We start from the raw sequence: 24,342 nt of genomic DNA on the forward strand, positions 1-24,342 counted from the left end.
TCTAAGGAAAGATCTCCAGCTTCCACTTTACTAGTTTTGTTTAAAAGGCTTCAAATCTGTTTCTAAAGACACGGTCTTCCTCTTAATCAAATTACTAATAGATCTGGATTTAAGTCACACACATCTGAAAACATGTGTCCCTAGAAGGCATCTGGCTAATTTTGGATTTACGTCTGTGCACGTGAGCATACATTAGACTTAGAGACTGTTTATCTCCTTGAAGGGTGAGGGGAGAGGAAGGAAGTGAAGGAAAGGAGAAGTTACCAAACTTTTAACACTGAACTCCACAGTAAAAGTCTCAATTACCTGGAACTATTCCAAGAATATTTTAAGCAATCAGGCATGTGTTGAGTGACTATAGTTGTTTTAAAACCTTCAAATGGGATTCTTACCTTCCGCAAGGCCATTCATACACATATATCCAAAATATGTTTTTTGGAAGCCCCACTCTACCTAGCTCTGGAAATAGCAGACAAGTGATCAATGTTTGTTAAATAAAGGAATCCAGCAACAGCTACAATGGAGACAATCTAATGATCTTAAGCGAACATTCTTAAACTAAAAATCTTATTATTTGGAAAAAAAGTTAAAAGGAAGGAAAAAAAAGAATAAATTTCTGATTTCTGTATGTTGGCTTATAATTCCTTCCACCTAGAAGATACTTCTCTACTTGTACAAGTCTGAACTAAAAGATGAGTCCAAATATGATTTCCTCCATGGCATGCTCTTCCATCCCCAGAGTGAGAATCTCTTACCTAGACCTGCTTATGTCACGTTAACTCATTTACAAAGTATCAAGTCTTACATCAAAGTTATACTTTACATGTCATATTTATATATTGATAAACTTGCCATTAGTTGTGGGAAAATACATATACATTCTAATTCCTTGGTGACAGAGACATTGTTCTAACATAACACCCTGGATATAGAAGGCATGAGGAACTGTTTTGTGAACGAGCGCAACTGCAGGTGGTAGAGTCTAGAATGATAATACAGGAAAATTTTACCCAAAAGTTGCTTCATTTATTTATTCCAACCAATACTGAGCAACTGGGCCACGATGACATGCACTGAATACCATGCAGGTCTGAGCACTTCAAATTTAAAAAAAAAAACAAATTGGAGGTTGGCAAAGAATGAATCAAAGGTAGGTTTTAGCTCTAAATTCTGTAAGGCTATACCTTATATTTAGGGGAACCACTAATATTTTTCATGAAAAATATAAATGATTTCCCCCAGTGACAGAAGGTTAAAGGAGGTTGGATCAACCCAGGAATTAGCAGAACATATAGGAGTGTGTGACGCACCAACATGATTACAAACACACCTCCTCTACACTGAAGAATTATAAGTAAAATATCATGTGCACTGCAACTTGAAATGGTTCCAAGACGTGTTATGACATTCATTATACTATTCTACTTTCCTGTAAGTTTGAAAATTTTCAAATAAAGAGTTAAAAATAATATATATATCTAATAACACATATAAGGCTATCTGACTCGGTATATTCTGACCACTGGAGGCTGCAAAAAAAACAAAAAGGAGAACTCTTAAAAATACATACTTCTATGTTGAGACTGATGGAAAGAATAAGTTTTGCTTCTTTCTGGAGAGTAACTTCTACTGCTGACACTGGAGCCAGATCTGCTGTGTGGAGAATCCTTTCGGCCTACGGGCGATTCTCTGAAAAAAGGAGTGTCTCTTTTATGAGGTGACCGGTCTCTCACATAATGGGAGGAGTAGAAACTTTTTCTTCTAAAGCTGTCTCTCATGTCCCTTTGAAGTAAAAATAAATAAATTAATTATCTCTTATACTCTCTATCCATAAGAACAAATAGCAAAAGCTCTGGTTATAAGCCACTCTTTATGTTGTAATTTTTGTTCCCTTTTTCTACAACCACCTACCTTCTGAAATCAGTCGATAAAATGAAGCTTTATCAGTGACATATGATTTAGAATACAGCATTCTTTTAGTTTGGTTAACCAGGTGGTTATGTGCAAAAGCTACTTATTTTAAGCAAGCACAAAAATTTATACATGTGAAAAACATAGTCATATAGTTTCTATTTCTGTTTACTACTAACAACACACCACACAGCTACTACTCTCTCAAAGACTCCTAGAAAATGCCAAAGATTTCCCCAGTGAGACAGTTCTTGGCCTATTATCCTCATCTAAGCATAGCATTTCAACACTTTTCAACTGGTGCAATTCCCCACTACCCTGCCCCATGGTAATCTGGCAGCGTTTACAGACACTTTTGTTGTTACAATTGGAGAGATGGGAATGCAACTGATAGCAGGATGCTACCAAAATGCTACGATGCCCAGAACAGCTCCCACACATGCAGAGTAAAAAATGATGCAATCCAAAGTGTTAACAATGCCAAGGTTGAGAAATCATGGTATATACTTATTAAATCCTTGCTCTCTGAATTTATAACAGATTGTTTCCCATCTCTAAATACCAACTTTTTATATCATCTTTACTTATACAAATTAAACTGCCTTGTTAAGCAATATCATCAACTCAAAGCAGAAAGCAAGCCCAAGTAATAAAGATTTATAAAGCAAAACTATCATTAAAACATCAAAGCAAATTAAAATTAATAAAAGTATTGAGACACAAGTTTCTATTTAAAAGAACACTTGGAGTCAAACAGGTTTTAAATGATTTAGCAAATATACCTCCATACTGAAATTAAAGAACATTACACTCTAGACAGAAGAATGATAAAAAGATGAGCCAATTGCCATGAAATTTCAAATGCTCAGAAAGTAATTTCAGCATACTGACTGGTAATCCTTAATATGTAACCAGATTGTTGTCATTAACAATTAATGCTCAAACTATATTGTCTTTACAGATATAATGAAGCTCCGCTGTGCAGAAGTAGAAAACAGTTAAAACTCATTATGATAAATGAACTCAGACAAAATACTAATACTGAAATAAGCCACTAAAACTATAGAGTCACAGTAAAATCACTGAGAGCTGAAGTAAGTAGCTGTATATGTGTTACACAGATTTTAGGAACTACCTGGTGCTGGGCACTCAAAGGTGAACCACATACATGTAGTCTCTGCCATCATGGAACTCTCAGGCTAGTGGGAGAGGCTGGTACTAAATGTATAGACGAAATGTGCAGCCAGTAGCGTGTGCTGGGAGACCAGTTAGGAGCATTCTTAGTTCAGGCAAGAGGCAGTGGTGATTTAGATAAGGTGGAAGCAGGGGAAGCATCACAAATTCAACATGCACAAGAAAGCAGTGTTGTAGACTCAATGGGACAAGGTAAATGTTTGACTTTTGTGTGTGAGAGACGGCGGATGCCAAGATGATATCAAATTCTGGCACAGTGGATTACAGAAATGAGAAAGCAGACCTGAGAAATAGGTACAGGGTGGGAGAGCCACATTTAGATTCAATCATGCTATCTTTCAGATGCTCATGTAACAGTCTGGTAAGCAACTACAGATACTGGTGACAAGACCAGAACAGGTTTCTGGTTATAATTATAAACTTGTCTATAAATAGGCAGTATTTAAAACCTGTGGTATAGATGAAATCAAAGGATAAAAAGCAGAAGGCCTAGATCTAGGGCTAGAAAACTACCACACTGAGAAGGAAATGGGCTGTCTGAGAAGAATAGGAGAGTGAGAAGCCACAAGAACATGAGGGACAGGAGAGTAAGTGATCAGGGAAGGAAATGAGAGAGTGCTCCAAGAAGGAGAATAAAGATTTCCTACAGTGAAAGTCAATGAGCTCTTCCCGATAACTTACTCAGGAAATGGAGAAGAACAAGGCCACATTCAGAGGAAAGACAGCCTGTTTTCTCTGGAGGGAAAGGAAACATGAAATGCTGAATTACAGTTTCCTAATCCTGACACCAGATGGCAGTAAAATCACAACAGCACAATTCAGGGCCATCAGTGGCTTGGGGTGGCTAAAGATACACATGGGGGAAGTAAGTACATGTCAGATTTTAAAATCTCAGAGCAGAATAACATCTCTCCTCTCCTTCACATCAACCTCTCCTACTGATCATCAGATTAAACAAAAACATCATCTACCATAAGCATATGGTACTACTTTACCCAAGTCATTTATTCACATGCATATTTATACATATTTTTTTCATATCTATGTATCTATGTCCCAATATATAAAAGGCACTATGGAGAATTATTCTGGCCCTGAAGAAGCTTAGTATCTAACTGTGGGTATGGGGAGGAAATGTTCCAGAAGTTTGTACTATTATTCAGAAGAGAAGTATATATTAATAGATGAAAAACTGACCAAGAAGTCTTTAAGAAAAGTTAAAATTTAGATCAACACTGTCTAAGAGAAACATAATCAAGCCACAGATGATGTAGTTAGAGTTCAAAAGTAAAGAGAAACAGGTGAATTTTAGCAATATTTTACTTAACCCAATATACTCAAAATATTATCAACATGTAACCAATATTTTAAAATTTAGTGAGATATTTTATATTCTTTTTCATCTTACATCTAGAAAATCAAGTGTGTATTTTATATTTACACAATATCTCAGACTGAACTGATCACATTTCAAGTGCTCAATAGGCACATTTAGCTAGTGGCTCCCATACTAAACAGCACAAATTTAGATGTTTGGGAAAACCAGTCCAAGTTTCAAGAAAAAGCAGAGAAGGACTAAAGGATATGCAAACAAGAACAGTGAAAAGTTTAAAAAGCTGTAACTGAAAAACAAAGGAAGAAACTTTCAAAAAGAGAAAAGATAATTAATATCAAATACTGCAGAAACTGGAAGAGATCTTTGTATTTAAAACCTAAAAGTCACATGACCAGTGAGTGAGCTGACCAGTGAAACTCTGGAAACCAAATCAGACTATAAGAAACTATATCTACTAAAGGGATTAAACTATCACTTTTCTTCCAAATAAAAAAGTTTGGCAGAGGGAAGAAGGAAGAGAATTGGGACAATGCTCTGAGAAAAGGGGCTTAACTGGGTATATTTGGAAAGTGAAAGTGAAAGTCGCTCAGTCCTGTCCGACTCTTTGTGACCCCATGGACTATATAGTCCATGGAATTCTCCAGGCCAGAAATACTGCAGCGGGTAGCCTTTCCCTTCTCCAGGGGACCTTCCCAACCCAGGGATCGAACCCAGCCAGGTCTCCCACATTGTAGGCGAATTCTTTACCAGCTGAGTCACAAGGGAAGCCCAAGAATACTGGAGTGGGTAGCCTATCCCTTCTCCAGCAGATCTTCCCGACCCAGCAATCGAACCGGGGTCTCCTGCATTGCAGGCGGATGCTTTACCAACTGAACTATGAGGGAATCCTGGATATATTTGGAAGCTGAGGGGAAAACACTAATTTCTTATGGAGGGAGAAACTGATAATTCAAGACACTGAAATGCTAACTGATAAAGAAGGAGCCAAAAATCACCAGGAGAAAATGGGACAAGGGAACTAAGTAGAAGAGAAAAGCATAGAAGGAAAGAAGAGAGAACATGAAAGGACACAGAGGAAAATTCTCATTTCAAGAGAAAGCACGAGAAATCTCTCTTCAGAAGTTCTTTGTCTCAGTAACATATTTCTGTTGCTTATGCCATAAAAGTGAAAGTCACTCAGTCGTGTCCGACTCTTTGTAACTCCATGGACTACACAATCCATGGAATTCTCCAGGCCAGAATACTGGAGTTGGTAGCCTTTCCCTTTTCCAGGGGATCTTCCCAACCCAGGGATCAAACCCAGGTCTCCCACATTGCAGGTAGATTCTTTATCAGCTGAGCCACGAGGGAACCCCAAGAATACTGGAGTAGGTAGCCTATCCCTTCTCCAGCCTATCTTCCTGACCCAAGAATTGAACTGGGGTTTCCTTCACTGCAGGTGGATTCTTTATCAACTTAGCTATCATAGAAGCCCTAACATATTTCTAGAAGTCATCAATACAAAGTAAAGAAAGTAAGGACATGAACAGAGGCTTAAGGCAGAGTGGAAATTATTTGTCCTTTGGGGAAAAGTATTAATTTGAGCAGTGTTCCTCAAAGTGCCAGTCCCCAGACCTGCATTGAAACCTTGAGGAGGTGACAGAAGTACAAATTCAGAGCATCAAACCCACCTACTGAGTCAGAATCTCTGGAAGTGAGACCAAGCATTCAGGCCCTCCAGATGATTCTGAGGCACACAAAACTTTGAGAAGGACTGAACTAGATGTTCAAGCTGGTTTGAGAAAAGGCAGGGGAACCGGAGATCAAATTGCCAACATCTGCTGGATCATCGAAAAAGCAACAGAGTATCAGAAAAACATCTATTTCTGCTTTATTGACTATGCCAAAGCCTTTGACTGTGTGGATCACAATAAACTGTGGAAAATCCTGAAAGAGATAGGAATACCAGACCATCTGACCTGTCTCTTGAGAAAACTGTATGCAGGTCAGGAAGCAACAGAACTGGACATGGAACAACAGACTGGTTCCAAATAGGAAAAGGAGTACGTCAAGGCTGTATATTGTCACCCTGCTTATTTAACTTATATGCAGAGTACATCATGAGAAATGCTGGGCTGGATGAAGCACAAGCTGGAATCAAGATTGCCGGGAGAAATATCAATAACCTCAGATATGCAGATGACACCACCCCTATGGCAGAAAGTGAAGAACTAAACAGCCTCGTGATGAAAGTGAAAGAGGAGAGTGAAAAAGATGGCTTAAAGCTCAACATTCAGAAAACTAAGATCATGGCATCCAGTCCCATCACTTCATGGCAGATAGATGGGGAAACAGTGGAAACAGTGGCTGACTTTATTTTTCTGGGCTCCAAAATCACTGCAGATGGTGACTGCAGCCATGAAATTAAAAGACGCTTACTCCTTGGAAGGAAAGTTATGAACAACCTAGATAGCATATTTAAAAGCAGAGACATTACTTTGCAAACAAAGGTCCGTCTAGTCAAGGCTATGGTTTTTCCAGTGGTCATGTATGGATGTGAGAGCTGGACTGTGAAGAAAGCTGAGTGCCGAAGAATTGATGCTTTTGAACTGTGGTGTTGGAGAAGACTTTTGAGAGTCCCTTGGACTGCAAGGAGATCCAACCAGTTCATCCTAAAGGAGATCAGTTCTGGGTGTCCATTGGAAGGACTGATGTTGAAGCTGAAACTCTAATACTTTGGCCACCTGATGCGAAGAGCTGACTCACTGGAAAAGACCCTGATGCTGGGAAAGAGAGAGGACAGGAGGAGAAGGGGACGACAGAGGATGAGATGGCTGGATGGCATATCGACTCGATGGACATGGGTTTGTGTGGACTCAAGAAGTTGGTGATGGATGGAGAGGCCTGGCGTGCTGTGGTTCGTGGAGTCGCAAAGAGTCAGACACGACTGAGCGACTGAACTGAACTGAACTGAACTAGACAACCTCACTGACATGTCAGAGTTTTTTACATACAACTATGGTATCTCTATGGAGAAGCCAATGGCACCCCACTCCATTACTCTTGCCTGGAAAATCTCATGGACGGAGGAGCCTGGTGGGCTACAGTCCGTGGGGTTGCTAAGAGTCAGACACAACTGAGCGACTTCACTTTCACTTTTTCCTTTCATGCACTGGAGAAGGAAATGGCAACCCACTCCAGTATTCTTGCCTGGAGAATCCCAGGGACGGCGGAGCCTGGTGGGCTGCCGTCTATGGGGTCACACAGAGTCGGACACAACTGAAGTGACTCAGCAGCAGCAGCATGGTATCTCTAAGTCAGGGAAGCATTTCTACGAACAAAGCTAGTGGTGTGATGGAATTCCAGTTGAGCTAGTTTAAATCCTAAATGATGACACTGTTAAAGTGCTGCACTCAATGTCAGCAAATCTGGACAATTCAGCAGTGGCCACAGGACTGGAAAAGGTCAGTTTTCATTCCAATCCCAAAGAAGGGCAATGCCAAAGAATGCCCAATCTACTGTACAACTGCATGCATTTCACATGCTAGCAAGGTTATGCTCAAAATCCTTCAAGCTAGACTTCAGCAGTATGTGAACCGAGAACTGCCACATGTATAAACTGGGTTAAGAAAAGGCAGAGTAGCCAGAAATCAAACTGCCACCATCCACTGGATCATGGAGAATGCAAAAGAATTCCAAAAAACATCTACATCTACTTCTGCTTCACTGACTATGCTAAGGCCTATGACCGTGTGAATCACAAAATGGTGGGAAATTCTTGGAAAGAGATGGGAGTACCAGACCACCTTACCTGTCTCCTGAGAAACTTGTACACAGCTCAAGAAGTAACAGACTGGGATATGGAAAAGAGGACAGGTTCAAAATTGGGCAAGGAGTACAACAAGGCTGTATATTATCATCCTGATTATTTACCTTCTATGCAGAGTACAAAATGTGAAATGCCAGGATGGATGAATCATTAGCTGGGATCAAGACTGCTGGGAGAAATATCAGCAACCTCAGATATGCAGATGATACCACTCTAATGGCAGAAAGTGAAGAGGAACTCAAGAGCCTCTTGATGAAAGTGAAAGAGGAGAGTGAAAAAGCTGGCCTGAAACTCAACATTAAAAGAAAGAAGATCATGGCATCTGGTCTCATTACTTCATGGCAAATAGATGGGGAAAAACTGGAAGCAGTGACAGAATTTATTTTCCTGGGCTCCAAAATCATGGCAGATGGTAACTGCAACCATGAATTAAAGGACATCAGCTCCCTGGAAGGAAAGTTATAACAAACCTAGACAGCATATTAAAAGCAGAGACATCAGTTTGCCAACCAAGGTCCATATAGTATAGTCAAATCTATGATTTTCCCAGTAGTCATGTATATGGATATGAGAGTTGAACCATAAAGAAGGCTGAGCACCGAAGAACTGATGTTTTCAAACTGTGGTGCTGGAGAAGACTCTTGAGAGTCTCCTGGACTACAAGGAGATCAAACCAGTCAATCCTAAAGGGAATCAACCCTGAATATTCATTGGAAGGACTGTTGCTGAAGGTGAAGTTCCAATACTTTGGCCACCTGATGCGAAGAGCCGACTCATTGGAAAAGACCCTGATGCCGGAAAGATTGAAGGCAGAAGGGGGTGGCAGATGAGATGGTTAGACAGCATCACCAAGTCAATGAACATGAATTTGAGCAAACTCTGGGAGATAGCAAAGGACAGGGGAGCTGGGCATGCTGCAGTCCACGGGGCTGCAAAGAGTCAGACACAACTTAGTGACTGAACAACAATAACAAGTCAAAAACAGTAACTCAGAGCTCATGACAGAGGCAGAACATTTTTCAGTGATGACGATTCTAGGGGTTTGACCATGCCAGTGGACAGCTAAACAGAAGAGTTGAAAAACACAAGACTGATGTTAGCTGAAAGTATCACCAAATCAAAACAGAGAGGGATGGAGGAGAAGACTGTGTGCCAGAAACTATAATAATCCAGAAACAAAGAATTTGTTGTTTAGTCATTAAGTTGTGTCCAACTGTTTTGCGACCCCATGGACTGTAGCCCACCGGGCCCCTCCCTCTGTCCATGGGATTTCCCAGGCAAGAATACTGGAGTGGGTTCCCATTTCCTTCTCCAGGGGATCCTCCCAACCTAAGGTTTGAACCCATGTCTCCTGCATTGGCAGGCAGATTCTTTACCACTGAGCCACCAGGGAAGCCATGGGATCCTGAAAATTCATCAAAGAATACAGAGACGAGGACAGGGTGGTACAAATGGAGAAGTTCACAGATGACATTGGAACTGTGGCTTGGAGAAGGTGATAAGAAGCAAGAAGTAGGCCCAGAACTCATCTCAAGAACCAATGAATTAGGAGGGAAGTGGTTTCAGCTTGTGAAAGTTAGGTTCCTATTGCAGAAAACATATGCAAAGAACCGTAGAAAATATATCAGTTATCTCATTTTTAAGCTTCCCTCAAACACACGGACTATCTCAAGTTATAAAATATTTTACCAAACTTTGAGACAACATGGGGAAGAGAGTGACTGATTCTCTTCCTTTTAACATATGCCATGACAAATTCAGACTGATTAAAAAGCTAAATGTTTGGAAGGAAGGGATAGGAAAAACAGACCTCTCTGTCCGTCCCTGTCTGTCTGTCTGTCTCTCTCTATATATATATATTAAAAATAATAATAATTATAAGTCTATAAGAAGAAACTACTGTGTATCAAAATACTAAGTTTATATTACATCCAAAAAAAGTGCCTAAAGTTGAAATTTAATTAGATTTAAAGTGACTTTCCAATTAAGGGTGAAAACTTCAACATCAGATGGCAGTATCTTAAATATCAGTTTTTAATAATTTAATGAATGCTGACAGACCATTGAAGAAATTTTCTGAAAATACCAATAAGAAATAGATGAAGGATATGAAGCTAAATCAATGGAGGACAAATAAATATGTCATCTAAATAAATATTTAATACAACTCAAGTTATTTTCATTTTTTCTATCAAATATGCAAATGATCCTGACCAATTGTGAAAATTAGGGTAGTGTATATAAACCTCATCATGAATAAAATACAATTTGGGTTGGGCTGGAAATTACTAGGGACTTAATGGTCCTAAAAGAAAAATACTAATCCAGTCCACAAAATAGGGTTAGACTTCAAGGTCCACACAGAGAGCAAATACTAGATAGAGTTGAAATAGCAAACTTTTCTGTCAGAATGCCTTTCTCATCTTTAACAATAAATTTCCTTTCTCTTTTCCTCTATTTATATGTCTATAAAAATCTCTTTGTCTAGGCTCAACCCAATGTGACCAAATGCTGCACGATACTTTTCTTGTCATAACACCTGGTTAATTTAGTTTGCACTTGGTTTCAAATGTGAACCCAAAGAGTTTCTATCTGAGAGAAAAAAGTCATGACTATCAAAACAATCCAGTTATCCATAAATAATATGGATGCCTTAAGGTGTATCACTAGTGCACATGACATTAGTTTTATGAAACAGCTGAGTTCTAATTTTCTTAAATTTTTGTCACCCACTATAATTTATGACAAATTATGAGGTTAAAAACAGATATACAAAGGCTTAGGTTTGTTTTAAATTATGATAATATGGCAAGGACAAATTGAGCAACCTTGTATCTTTTACCTTATACTGAAACAAAACCCTTTCATAGATTTATTTGTATTTCTTTGATGTGAGAATGTAATGAGTCTTTAAAGCATGTAATTAAACAGAAAATCAACAATGCTTTCATCTATAAACTTATTCCTAATAAGATCAAGAAATTTTTCCTCTACAAATGATTTCTATAATGTGACTGTAGTATTTTCATAATATTAAAGTTTTAAATTTTGATTTTTAATTAGAAATTAGTTAAGCTTTTTTTTTCTTTCATTTCATTGATACTTCCTATTCATCATGTGGGAGAGCAAAATATTTCCCAATTATTTAGTAAATCACTTTAACTACTATTAACAACTTATATAACTATTTTCCAATGTCAATATTCTCTTAAGTTCCCTATTTTAGATTTCTAAAACTGATCTTCCACTACTTAATGCCACCTCCCTCCAACACCAACCTTCCAATCCAAAAAGAAACCTTTAGCTAATCTTTCCCAGAGCAGTTAAGTAGCTGTAATTACACTTTTGGAGAAGGCAATGGCACCCCACTCCAGTACTCCTGCCTGGAAAATCCCATGGACGGAGGAGCCTGGTAGGCTACAGTCCATGGAGTCGCTAAGTGTCAGTCACAACTGAGTGACTTCACTTTCCCTTTTCCCTTTCATGCACTGGAGAAGGCATGGCAACCCACTCCAGTATTCTTGCCTGGAGAATCCCAGGGTCGGCGGAGCCTGGTGGGCTGCCGTCTATGGGGTCGCACAGAGTCGGACACGACTGAAGCGACTTAGCAGCAGCAGCAGCAGCAGCAGGACAGGTGGCGATATCTGAAGACATGATATTTCTGACTCACAACTGGGGATAGTACTAGCATCTAGTGGGTAAAGCTCAGGGGTGCTGCTAAACATCCTACAAAGCACAGGGCAGACCCCCTACAATAAAAAACTGCCCAGCATCAAATGTCAATAGCGTCAAAGTTCAGCAGTCCCGAGACAGACAGACATATGTACAAACACACTCACTCCCTCACAAATTTATCAGTCTAAGAAACAAGAAAAAATATTCAAGAGCTCTTGGAACCAATTAACAATTCTAAAATGTTGCTTTATAAAACACATAACATCAAGCACTAAAGTTTCTTCAATTCTCCTAAACATTCAAATTATGTTACATTTTCAAGTAAAATATTTTCTACTCTATTTTCAATCTTTTAATTTATATACAGTCCCATAGTTAAGAGCACAGGCTCTGGAACAAGCCTGTCAGGATTCAATCCTGGTTCCATCATTTGGTTACCATGGGAGAGGTTCGCAGTTACTTAACCTCTCTGTGCCTGTTTCCTCATCTATAAAATGGAAATGATGGGACTAAGAGGAATAATGCCTACCAGCATACGTAACATGTATCATATGTATTAACTCACTAACTCAAATTAAAGAAAAAACACTGACAATACCAAGCATTGACAATGGTGTGAAACAACTGGATTTCACATACAGGAATATAAATGGGTGCAAAGCTGCTAGCTCTCAGTCCACAAATCAGCACATGACTAACAAATGCACATCATCATCATCAGTGACCAATCACACTGCATTTTTCAAAGGCTTTTGGATTAGTCACTGTGTATGTGTTATTCAGTTCACAGGCAAACAACAAAGATGTAGTTTTGTTGCCTTCTTGTGTCAAAAAACAGAAAAAAGTGTAATGGTAGGAGTGGAATTCAAACTGAATATAAATGGAGTTATGGAAGAAATAAGTGACCAAGGGAATGTTGACAATGTTGCTTTCAAGACATGCATTGGTGTATTCACAGCTACTGTATATAAAACAGATAACTAAAAAAAATAAAAATAAAAATAAAACAGATAACTGATGGGAACGTACTGTGTAGCACAGGGAAACCTACTGGGTGCTCTATAATGACCTATATGGGAAGGGAGTCTGGGAGTGAGTGAATATATGTATATGTATGGCCAGTTCACTTTGCTATACACCAGAAACTAACACAATGTTGTATATCAACTATACTCCAATAAAATTAAAAATAAAAAAATGAAAGGACTGACAACACCAAGCATCAACAAGGATGTGGAGCAACTGGAATTCTCATACACTGCTAGAAGTAATGCAAAATAGCCACTTTAGCAAACAATATAACAACTTCCTCTAATGTTCAACACATACATACCATACAACCCAGAAATCTCACTATGAGTTTACACAAGAGAAATAAAATTCTGTATTCACTCAGAATTCAGAAAAAAAAAAAAAAAGATACACAGCCTGAGGGAAAATGGTAAAGGCAAACAAGGAAAGGGACTATGACAAAAACGATAAAGATGTTCCAGAGGAAGTAGGCTAATAAAAAAAATCCACAGTAAAGGAACTCTCAGAGATATTTCCAACAATGAAAATGCAAAGGATAAAACATTGGAAACTGACTCACACTCAGAACACAGTATAACAATTCATCAAGGCATAAAAACAATGCTTGCTTCGAGGAGACAAACACTGTTCAAACTACTCATGATAAGTTTTTGACAAAGGTTTCTACTGTTTTCAATTACAGTGTATTAAATGAATATTAGTTTTACTTTGACAAAAAGTTTTTACAAGTTACAACAACTGTAATTATTGTCACTGACTATTAAGATCGCTTTAGGTCAGAATAACAATCACCTTTGAAGAGGAAGAAGAAAGCAACTGAACAGAAGCATGAAAAAGCTTCTGAGATGCAAGTAAAATTCTCTCTTAACCTGGATTGTGGTTACACTTACGGTTCACACTGAACTATATACCTTGATTTATGTACTTTGTATATGTTATATGCTCTAGTGTCTTTAAAAAAAAAAAGATGTTTATTGTCCTATAAAAGCATGAAATATAAAAATATAGCTCTTTGTCATTTAAAATGGTATGAAAGAATTTTTTAAGAAAGCAAATAATTTTACTTTCAAAAAAGAATTTTCAGTATTAATATTTATTTTAAGGGAAAACAAATTGTACAATCAACTACTGTCTAAAAATCCTTATTACATCTTAAGGATTTCTTTGGAACACTCAAACAGCATCGCTTACTCGCCCAAGAGAAGAAAGCCATGTCAACTAACACAACCAATGTGGTGTCAGGTAATCATCTCAGAGGATCACCAAGAAATCCATGCAACAAGATTGGCTTCCTCCACCTCACGATACTCTCTGCAAAGGCAAACCTTTTCATACATCATGACCGAGAAATCATCCAACCTATATTTCCTTGTGATCTACTTTTTCATTATTCAGAAAAATGCTGTACCTTAACAAAGCAACTCAACCTTTAACATTGTTTCCAAATACAACTCTCTTTACCTGACCTTCAGGAAAGTCAGTGAACAGATTCAAACAAAATCTTTTATAAAACATTTTTAAAAATCCTTTGTAATAAAATGTAAAGTTTCTTTTTCTCCCCCAGTTTTTCTTAATCTTTAGTGCCTGTTATTATATGTATGCAACCAAATGCTATCAATGACTAGAGAATAAGCAAACACAAAATAATTATCATTAGGAAAATTTTAAGTGTTCCATTGCCCTTGGTTTAACAGCTTGTATTTTGGTAAACTCACTCCTGGCTTTAATTCTGTACCATATATTTAATAGATATTTTCTACTAATAAAATCTTTGACGTATCATTTTTTAAATATTTCTATTTCATAGAGTTTGACCTAAAGATAACATTACTTTGAGGCTTACCTCAGTTTTTGCTACTTCAACAAAATACCACTACTACTTTAAGAAACACTTCTTAAGGAAAAAAAAAAAAAACACCTTTAGGTCCAAAAATGAGGAACTAAATTCTAACTTGACTTTTGAAAAAAATCTAGAAAAACTGAACAAAAAACTTGAGTTTTAGCAATCTGCTCAGTCATCAGAGAGCTAAGAACGCAGTAGAATTATGGATCTACAAGAGAAGTAGGAAGTCCAGAGAGCTGGGTCTGTCTTTTGGGGGTTGCTTTTGCTTTTATGTACCTGCCAATTTCAAAAGCATCAATTGAAAGGATGAAAAACTAAGAAATAATTTTGACTGCTTCACAGGATTAGGATAGTACATAAAAACAGAGTCCAGATCTTACCAAAGAGGGCTGAAACTACTAAGGCCTACACAATGAGCAGGCTGAACTGGAAACAGACTAGCCTAGCTTCATATAACTTCAACTCCCTAAGGTAACTCTGAATTGCTAATGACTAATGACCCTTTATCTGAAATATAAGATTTCTGTTTTCTTGAACATTAATTAAAATTCCTTAAAATCATTTTAGATGGGACTTTCAGGGTAGGACAGTAGATGGGAGTCCACCCACCAATGTGAGGGAACACAGGTTCCATCCCGGATCCAGGAGGATTCCACATACTGTGGAATGTGGTACATAGCTAGACCCATGCACCACAACCGCTGAGCTCGGGCTCTGGAGGGAGTATGCCACGACTACTGAGTCTACATGCTACAACTACTGAAGCCCATGTGCCTAGAGCCTGTGCTCCACAACAGGAGAACCCACCACAATGAGAAGACCTCGCATCACAAATAGATTAGCCTCTGCTCAACCAACTGGAGAAGACCCATGTGCAGCAACGAAGACCCAATGTAGCCAATAATAAATATTTTTTAAAAATTATTTCAGATATAAAAATCCCATTTTAACAAGAAAATCTAAGTACTTAAAGTCACATAAGCAAAATAAATCTAAGATGGACATTCTTAAACACAGAACTACTTCCTGAAGCACTGTATAAATTAAATTCACATATACAACTGTCATTTAGGATACAGAATGCAAAAAAAAAAAATCTCTATAGATTGTCGTCAGTTTACCCCCAAAAAACTAAAAGGAAAGAACAGACTGATTGACAGAAATATCACCATTCTATTTATACTTTTTTTTCTATCAAAATGTGTTAGTTCCAGTACTCATTCATAAAAATTCATCAATATGGGGGACTTTCCCGGCAGTCCAGTGGTTAAGACTTTATGTTTCCAATGCAGGGGGCACAGGTTTGATCGCTGATAAAGGAACTAAGATCCTGCATGCTGAGAAGCATAGCCAAAATAAATTTTTTAAAATTACTCAGCATCAGTACAGTATAATCATTTTTATGCAAGTATCACCCTGACTTTAAGAAAGAATTCTTAACAATTCTTTAACAATGACCCTGAAGCATGCTGAACACAACAAGATACTGGGAACTTGATCATGTTTTAATTGAGTCCATAATTCACAGGGTAAAACTTTGTACTTAAGACAAACTTCCATTTACTGCAGAAAGAAAACTTACATCAAAAGCTTTCAAACTATAAAGTTTTAGTGAAATTGAAAATGTTAGTTGTTCAGTCCCATCTGACTCTTTGTGACCCCATGAACAGTAGTCCACCAGGCTCCTCTGTCCATGTAATTCTCCAGGCAAAAACACTGGGGTGGGTAGTCATACTCGTCTCCAGGGGATCTTTCTGACCCAGGGATCAAACCTGGGTCTCCTGCATTGCAGATGGATTCTTTACTGTCTGAGCCATCAAGGAAACCCTTACAAAGTTTCTAGTTGCATTGAAAATGAGGATATCAACAAATATAGTGAGAGCAATAAAAAAGAGTCCTTGAAGAAATATAAGTACAGCTAGAATGCTTACTATGAAGTGTCCCTCTGCCCAAAATCATATATTTAAAGGAACTGATGCTTTTTATTATCAAAAGAGTATATAACTTGCGAGTTAGGAAAGATCTTTGGCTGCATCACAAACATTTCAGCCACAATGCTGGAAAAGCACAGGGGGCAAAGTCACCTACAGAATGTAAGATGGGAAGAACAAATACCCTGTAACACTTACTCAAAATGTGAACCTGGAACCATCTGCCCTATTTATTAGTTTGAATGCTGATTTTAAAAGCACGTTTAGCTGTGGTACATATACACAATGGAATATTACTCAGCCATTAAAAAAAATACATTTGAATCGGTTCTACTGAGATGGATGAAACTGGAGCCCATTATACAGAGTGAAGTAAGCCAGAAAGAAAAACAACAATACAGTATACTAATGCATATATATGGAATTTGAAAGATGGTAACGATAACCCTATATGCGAGACAGAATAAGAGACACAGATGCATAGAACAATTTTAGGGACTGAGGGAGAAGGTGAGGGTGGGACGTTCTGGGAGAATAGCATTGAAACATGTATATTATCATATGTGAAACAGAACACCATTCCATGTTCGATGCATGAGACAAGGGCTCAGGGCCGGGGCAATGGGATGACCCAGAGGGATGGGATGGGGAGGGAGGTGGGTGGGGGGTCCAGGAAGGGGAACACATGTAAACCCATGGCTGATTCATGTCAATGTATGGCAAAAACTATTACAATATTGTAAAGTAATTAGCCCCCAACTAAAATAAATAAATTTATAAAAAATAAATAAATAAATAAAAATAAATAAAAAAAAAAGCACATTTATAAAGTTCAGGATTCTCATCTGTTAACATAATTCCAGCCCCTTACACCAAACCAGACAAATTGTGATCAACCTCTCAGTTTCAAAAGATGTATGTTTACTGGTTAAGAGCAAAAACCAGGCAAAGCAAGAGGCAAAAATACAAGGGGAGGGGAGAAGAGGGAGAAAGAAAGCAAGTTACCTCTTATTCAGGACCTCACCTTTCCTTCCCACATTCAACACTCAAATATTTCACACAAAATACTGGCTACTTCTAGTGAACAGGATCTTCAAAAAGGAATTAAAATTTCAGGAATCATTTTGAGAAAGCATCTGGGTAACTGCTTGAGCAAAGTTAAGAAAAGTTAAGTGCAGACCTCACATACCTGTTTTTAAACGTGGAACAAGAGAACGAGTGGGTACTGTGACTTGAGCAAAGGGATTTTCCATATTACTTTTTATTCAGAAAGCAAAGAGGAACTAAAGAGTCTCTTGATGAAGGTGGAAGAGGAGAGTGAAGAGCTGGCTTAAACATTCAAAAAGCTAAGATCATGGCATCTAGTCCCATGACTTCACAGCAAATAGATGGGGAAAAAAAATGGCAACAGTGACAGACTTTATTTTCTTGGGCTCCAAAATCACTGCAGATGGTGACTGCAGCCATAAAATTAAAAGATGCTTGCTCCTTGGAAGGAAAGCTATGACTAACCTAGGCAGCATATTAAAAAACAGACATCACTTTGCCAACAAAGGTTCATATAGTCAAAGCCATGGTTTTTCCAGTAGTTATGTACAGATGTGAGAGTTGGACCATGAAGAAGGCTGAGCACCAAAAAATTGATGTTTTCAAACTGTGGTGCTAGAGAAGACTTTTGAGAGTCCCTTGGACAGCAAGGAAAGCAAACCAGTCAATTCTAAAGGAAATAAACCCTGAATATTCATTGGAAGGACTGATGCTGAAGCTGAAGCTCCAATACTTTGGCCACCTGATGAAAAGAGCTGACTCACTGGAAAAGACCCTAATGCTGGAAAAGACCCTAATGCTGAGAAAGACTGAGGGCAGGAGGAGAAGGGGGCAAGAGAGGATGAGACGGTTGGATAGCATCACTGACTCAATGGACATGAGTTTGAGCAACCTCTAAGAGACAGTAAAGGACAGGGAAGCCTCGCCTGCTATAGTCCATGGGGTCACGGACAGTCGGACACAACTGAGTGACTGAACAACAAAATCAAGTAACTGTCTTGTACCAGAGTTGAGATTAGATGTTTGGAGACCCAGTCTAGAGTTCCTTCCACAAAACCATATCTTTACAGTTAAAAATATTCGAAGCATGAGATATGGACAGAGATCTCCCAGTTATTACATAGATTTTTTTCTGTTTTAGTCATAATTTGATCTCTAATACCTAAAACAGTACCTAATGTTACTAAGAAAAAAACATGCCTAACTTGATGTAACAAAAATACCAAAAAATGTAATGTTGATTCATTACACACAAAAAAGCATTCCAAGGTGAGAAATTCTGCTCCATGTATCATCCAAGAACCCAGGCTGACCACACTGCTACTTCAACATGTGGCTTCCGAGGTCACATGCTTGCTGCCACTGCCTGCCTTCCAGGGCCCACCCCGCAACACAGGAAAAGGTAAATGTGTGTGAAAGAATACGTGTAGAAACAGAACTCCTACTCACATTATACTGGAGATAGTCACAAGGCCGCACCTAGCCAGTAGGAAGGCTAGGAAAAGTAGTCCATCTATGTGCCTGAGATACATGAAGAAGAGGTAGAAGTCTTGGAAGAATGATGAAATGAAAAGTTTTCAATGAAAAGTTTGGCATTTCCACGTGAAAAATGTGTCTAATAGCCAGTTGGATGTAAAAATGTAGAGCTCAGAAAAGAAGCCAAGGCCAGAGGTACAGATTTGTTTGCCATCAGCAGCAAACAGTACAGGTCAGAGTTTCTCAAACTCTGCATCACAATCAAATTCCAAGGTTCTACTTACTGAATCAGAATCTCTTGAGATAAAGCCTGGTAAATTTCATTTTTTAACGAGCTTCTAAGCAATTATTACCAACACAAGTTTGAGAAACATGGGCAAAGGGAATAACTGCCATCAAGAATAAAGGTTCAAGGGACTTCCCTGGGGGTCTAGTAGTTCAGAATTCACTTGCCAATGCAGGGGACATGGGTTTGATTCCTAGTCCAGGAAGACCCCACATGCCATAGAGTAACTAAGCCTGCACACCACACTTACTGTGCCAGCGCTTTGCAACAAGAGTGCTATGCTGGGCTAAGTGGCTTAAGTCGTGTCAGACTCTGTGCGACCCTATAGGCTGTATCCTACCCGGTTCCTCTGTCCATGGGATTCTCCAAGCAAGAGTACTGGAGTGAGTTGCCATGCCCTCCTCCAGGGGATCTTCCGACACAGGGATCGAACCTGGGTCTCTTGCATTGCAAGCAGATTCTTTACCATCTGAGCCACGAGGGAAGCTTCCACAACAAGAGAATCTACAACAATCAGAAAATCATGCCCACGCACTGCAACAAAAAGTAGCCCCTGCCCGTCACAACTAAAGAAATCCCACACACAGCAATAAAGACCCACTGCAGCCAAAAACATACAAATGAAAATAAATGAAAATTTTAAAAAAAGAATAAAGATTCAAGATGAAGTTACCACAAATGAGAGAAGGTGCCAAGAAGCCACTGTTAACATGATCCTGTGGTTTCTGAGCTATTGTCACACTATACTACCTATTAGATCAATAGTTCTCAAGTCTGGCTTCACATTAGAATATCTGATGAGCTTTTAAAAAATATCAATATTGAGGTTCTACCCACCAATTATTACATCATATCTCGAAGAGTGAGGACCAGGAATTACAGAGTACTCTTTCTTAAGCTTTACACCTAATTCAGAGTACAGCCAGGATTGAGAAACACTACTGAGACAGCTACCATTACATGTTCTTCATTTCAGAGAGTCAGGTTAATGTCCTACTTTAAAGACTGCAAATCTTCATTAATTGTGAACACTGAAAAATCAAGAAATTAAACACTGTTTCAATTTCTGAGTTCTTCTGAGGTCAGAAATAAATAGATTCCTACACAGCAAGGATCAGCTGGTACCAGGTAGCAGTTGCTCCAATCTGACCCTCAGCATTTGTTTATACTCCCTAACTGGTCACTGTAAGTACATGAGTTATTGCCATTAATAGATATGGGCATTATTACTACAGATAAATATGTTAACTACTCACCTGTAAGTATTACAAGTATCCTTTATGTCTAACGGCTGTATTTGTATATACTCATGTAACAAAATAAAGAAATCTGAGTCAATCTTGTAAAAGTTTTCACGTTAGCCTCTTCATAAACCGATCCCTCCAACTTCTTTCTTTAACTGAAACCTGGCAGTGGAACACAAATACTAGCTCCCCTCAATCTGCTGAGTAATAAGTGCACACTGATGACTTTACCTTAAAGTCCTGAGGAACATGGGGCACAGGATTATGTTCTAAATCCTCTAAGAAAAGGGAGAAAGAGACTGACAAACTTTTTATTTAAATTCATGCATTCCCCCATAACCCCACTGCCTATATTTTCAACCTTCTGGGAATGCTCCCACATTTCCTAAAGCCTGCACTCAATGACACAGTCTGCACTGTAACATATCCTATCCACATCATGAGTGACTTTCAGAATTCAGGGGATCATCTGTATAGCTTGGGAGCAATTCCCTGGCCAGGTACCTCTTACCTCTCCACAATACTTAGCCACTCCCCTAAATCCAAAACTTTGCCACTTATTACCCAGAGGTTCTCTTCATCAGAGTCTAATACTGCCTTCTTATAACAATGTCTTATCCTTCAGTTTTCTCACTCCCACAATAACTCCACCTCCACTTTACAGATACCTGTAAGTCTCTTATATTATCTAGCAACCCATGAACCCCATTCTCATTGTGCTTCCAGCCTAAATTACAGTATTTGAAACACTCTATGAAAACCACTAACTTTCCTTCCTGGCAATTCTGATACAACATATAAGCCAAGACAAAGCCTGCATTAATTCCAATATCTGTGATTTCTTTATTGATACAGTTCAGCTGCAATATCCTAGAAAGAAATTATAAGAGCCTACAGATTGATCCCCTACAGGTACACAGTCTGATTTCCACTGTGCCTTCAACTGCACTAATAAAATTTTTACTTATCATTAGAGAGGTCAATTTCTCATTCATATTAGCAAGTATTCTGTATCCTGATAATTCTCCCCAAGTCCTTTAACCTAGTACAAAATCTTTTACTCTCAATGAGTTACCTCCCAGACTAAAAAATATAGCAATCTCCAGACATGAACTAACTACCTCAACTGCCAGCCCAGATTCCTCTCCCATAATGTGTCTTCATCTGCCTGTCCCTAATTCTGTCCTTCCTTTCTTGGTATATGATTGTCTCCTCCCAACCATCAAAAGTTAACCCTTCTATCAATAGTCTTCATCCTTGTCCTCATTTAACTGCTTCATCACTTAGCCCTTTTCTTTCTTACACCCTCAGCCTCTTTTTTCTCTTTAATCTGTAAGTATGCTGGTTACTCATCAGCTAAAAATGTTTTAGGTGATCTCCATTTAGCCAGTGCCTGTCTCCAGTTAACAACATTGCCTACTTTCTATCCCAATTATTTTTCTTTTAAAGTTATCCACCCAGGTTGAATCTATGCCCTTCACATATCATTCATCCTGACACTGCCCAACCCAGGAGATATTTTATCTTTTTATCACTGAAACACTCAATTGCAAGAGACATCAGTGACCCTTAATGCTGTTAAAAACCTTTTATCTTCCATCACTTCCATAAAAGCGTTTTGTAGGGGTTCTGACCTGAGTCCATTGCTCTTGTCTAAATATACCTTCTCATTGGACAACTTCAATTTTGAATGCAGCTCCTCCCTTGAAACCATTCCTTCTGTACTGCCAATCTCAGATAATGACATTATTATACACACAGTAAACAAAATGAAAAATCCAGGCATTTCCCTCTTCTTTCTTATCATATCCAACCACAGTTTGCTGATTTTTCAGCATTTATCAAATTTAACCCTTTTCTTCCATCCCAATTCGCCTTTTCCAATTCAGATATTCATGGCTTCTTATTCTATCTCTAGTGCCATCTTTAAAAGTAATCCCCTACACTGAAGACCAACCACAATCTGAATTACCATAGCCCCTCTCTTTCTACCAAGCTAAAAATTTTCAATAGTTTATCAGAGTTAATAGAATAAAGCCCAGACTTCTTAGTTATAGTTTAATCCATAGTTGCCCAGCTCTTACATAACCACCTGTTAATAGCTCTACACATTGTGCTTTTACACAGCTTTGTAAGAATATGGTCCCCATTACTCTTTCTGATTAACTTGATTTTTCCCTCAGGTTCTATTCAAATTATCTGCTCCTACAGGAAACTTTTAATAAAATCCCAGTACAGGATAAGTGCTTCTTTGTGTTTAGCATTTGATGAAACCTGAGCACGTTATTACACTACACTATCTACTTGTGCATCTATTTCACTAAGTCGACTGTAAGCAAGTGATATAAGCACAGTGGCCTACACATAGCAAACACTCAATAAACATTTGCACCCCTGAACAAAACCAAAGAAGATATTATACAGTATTTTTCTCTGTCAAAGAGATTATCACCTAAGATAAAAAAGCTGTAATAAAAATTAAACTTACTCTTTTTAAAAAACATCAGTATGCAGTATGAAATACTGAAGTACTAAATCAAAATTTTCCATATGTGAATACAGGGGGGAAAAACAGTATTTAAAAATAAAGTATACTGGCCACTTGGTGACACTCTTCTTCCATATTTTTCAGTATTATTTAATACTTTATTCTAAGGTTTATTCTACAGGGGAAAAAAATGACTTTAAAAAAAAACTCATTCTGCTCTTTTCTCTTCTCCGCCATCCTATGCGTGGTTGAGTTCTCTCCTCACCATGTCTTCTCACAAGACTTTCAGGATCAAGCGATTCCTGGCCAAGAAACAAAAGCAGAATCGTCCCATTCCTCAATGGATTCGAATGAAAACTGGCAATAAGATCAGGTACAACTCCAAGAGAAGACATTGGAGAAGAACCAAGCTGGGTCTATAAGAAGCCTCACATAAAAAGTGGCACACATGTTAAGACCTTTTTTTAAGCAGCCAAATCAGTGAGAACATCACTACTATAATGCTTGGCTCTTGATGTTTCTTATTTCCTCACTATCAATCTGAGACTCAGTAATAAATATGAACATTGGAACTGTAAAAAAAAAAAAAAAAAAAAAAAACTCATTCTGTCTAAATCAATAACTCTTGATAAAGTATAACATGTTCCTTAAATACAAAGTGAAATAAATCCGAACATATTTTGAATTTCACAAACAAATGTTTTGTACAAACAGATAATCACTGGGTAAAAACAGAACCAAGAGTAGTAGGTAATGATATACTTGAAATGAAGACAAATTATCAGGTATGTGGCTCTATTAAATAAGAAAGTGGTAACTTTCAGAGCATGGGCAGGGAGTGGGGTTATTGTATGAGGATGACAGAAAACTTGATACATTTTCTTTTCCTCTGTTGACAGTTTCCAGTGACTCCACACTCCCATTAATAAAACATATTTGAATAAGAACTACCATACACACACACACACACACACACACATACATTGAATTTAAAAAGTACATAATGTGTTACAATGTGAAACATATAAAACAGATTGTTCCACTGCCAGTAATAGGTGGAGTGAAAGCAAG

General features: G+C 38.2%; 2 protein-coding genes across 17 annotated transcripts in view; one reads left to right on the forward strand and one right to left on the reverse strand.

Annotated features, from left to right (window-relative positions):
- PPHLN1 (periphilin 1) overlaps window positions 1-24,342 on the reverse strand; it is a 164,152-nt gene that overhangs the window by 86,625 nt on the left and 53,185 nt on the right. For all 16 annotated transcript variants that reach the window (XM_081593692.1, XM_081593689.1, XM_081593690.1 and 13 more), the window contains one exon: window positions 1,571-1,782. In XM_081593692.1, coding sequence (XP_081449818.1) covers window positions 1,571-1,782 — 212 coding nt within the window. The remainder of the gene's footprint in view (window positions 1-1,570; window positions 1,783-24,342) is intronic.
- On the forward strand, window positions 23,485-23,866 carry LOC145546572 (large ribosomal subunit protein eL39). Its single transcript, XM_081593702.1, has one exon. The coding sequence runs from the start codon at window positions 23,538-23,540 to the stop codon at window positions 23,691-23,693; it is 156 nt and encodes a 51-aa protein (XP_081449828.1). The 5' UTR covers window positions 23,485-23,537; the 3' UTR covers window positions 23,694-23,866.

Source organism: Giraffa tippelskirchi, chromosome 4 (assembly GCF_054371585.1).
Source record: "Giraffa tippelskirchi isolate mGirTip1 chromosome 4, T2T-mGirTip1v1.2.pri, whole genome shotgun sequence".
In the NCBI taxonomy this organism is placed as follows: domain Eukaryota; kingdom Metazoa; phylum Chordata; class Mammalia; order Artiodactyla; family Giraffidae; genus Giraffa; species Giraffa tippelskirchi.

Excerpts from the sequence above, each read along its gene's own strand:
- LOC145546572 (XM_081593702.1), top strand. The coding sequence starts at position 23,538 with ATGTCTTCTCACAAGACTTTCAGGATCAAGCGATTCCTGGCCAAGAAA.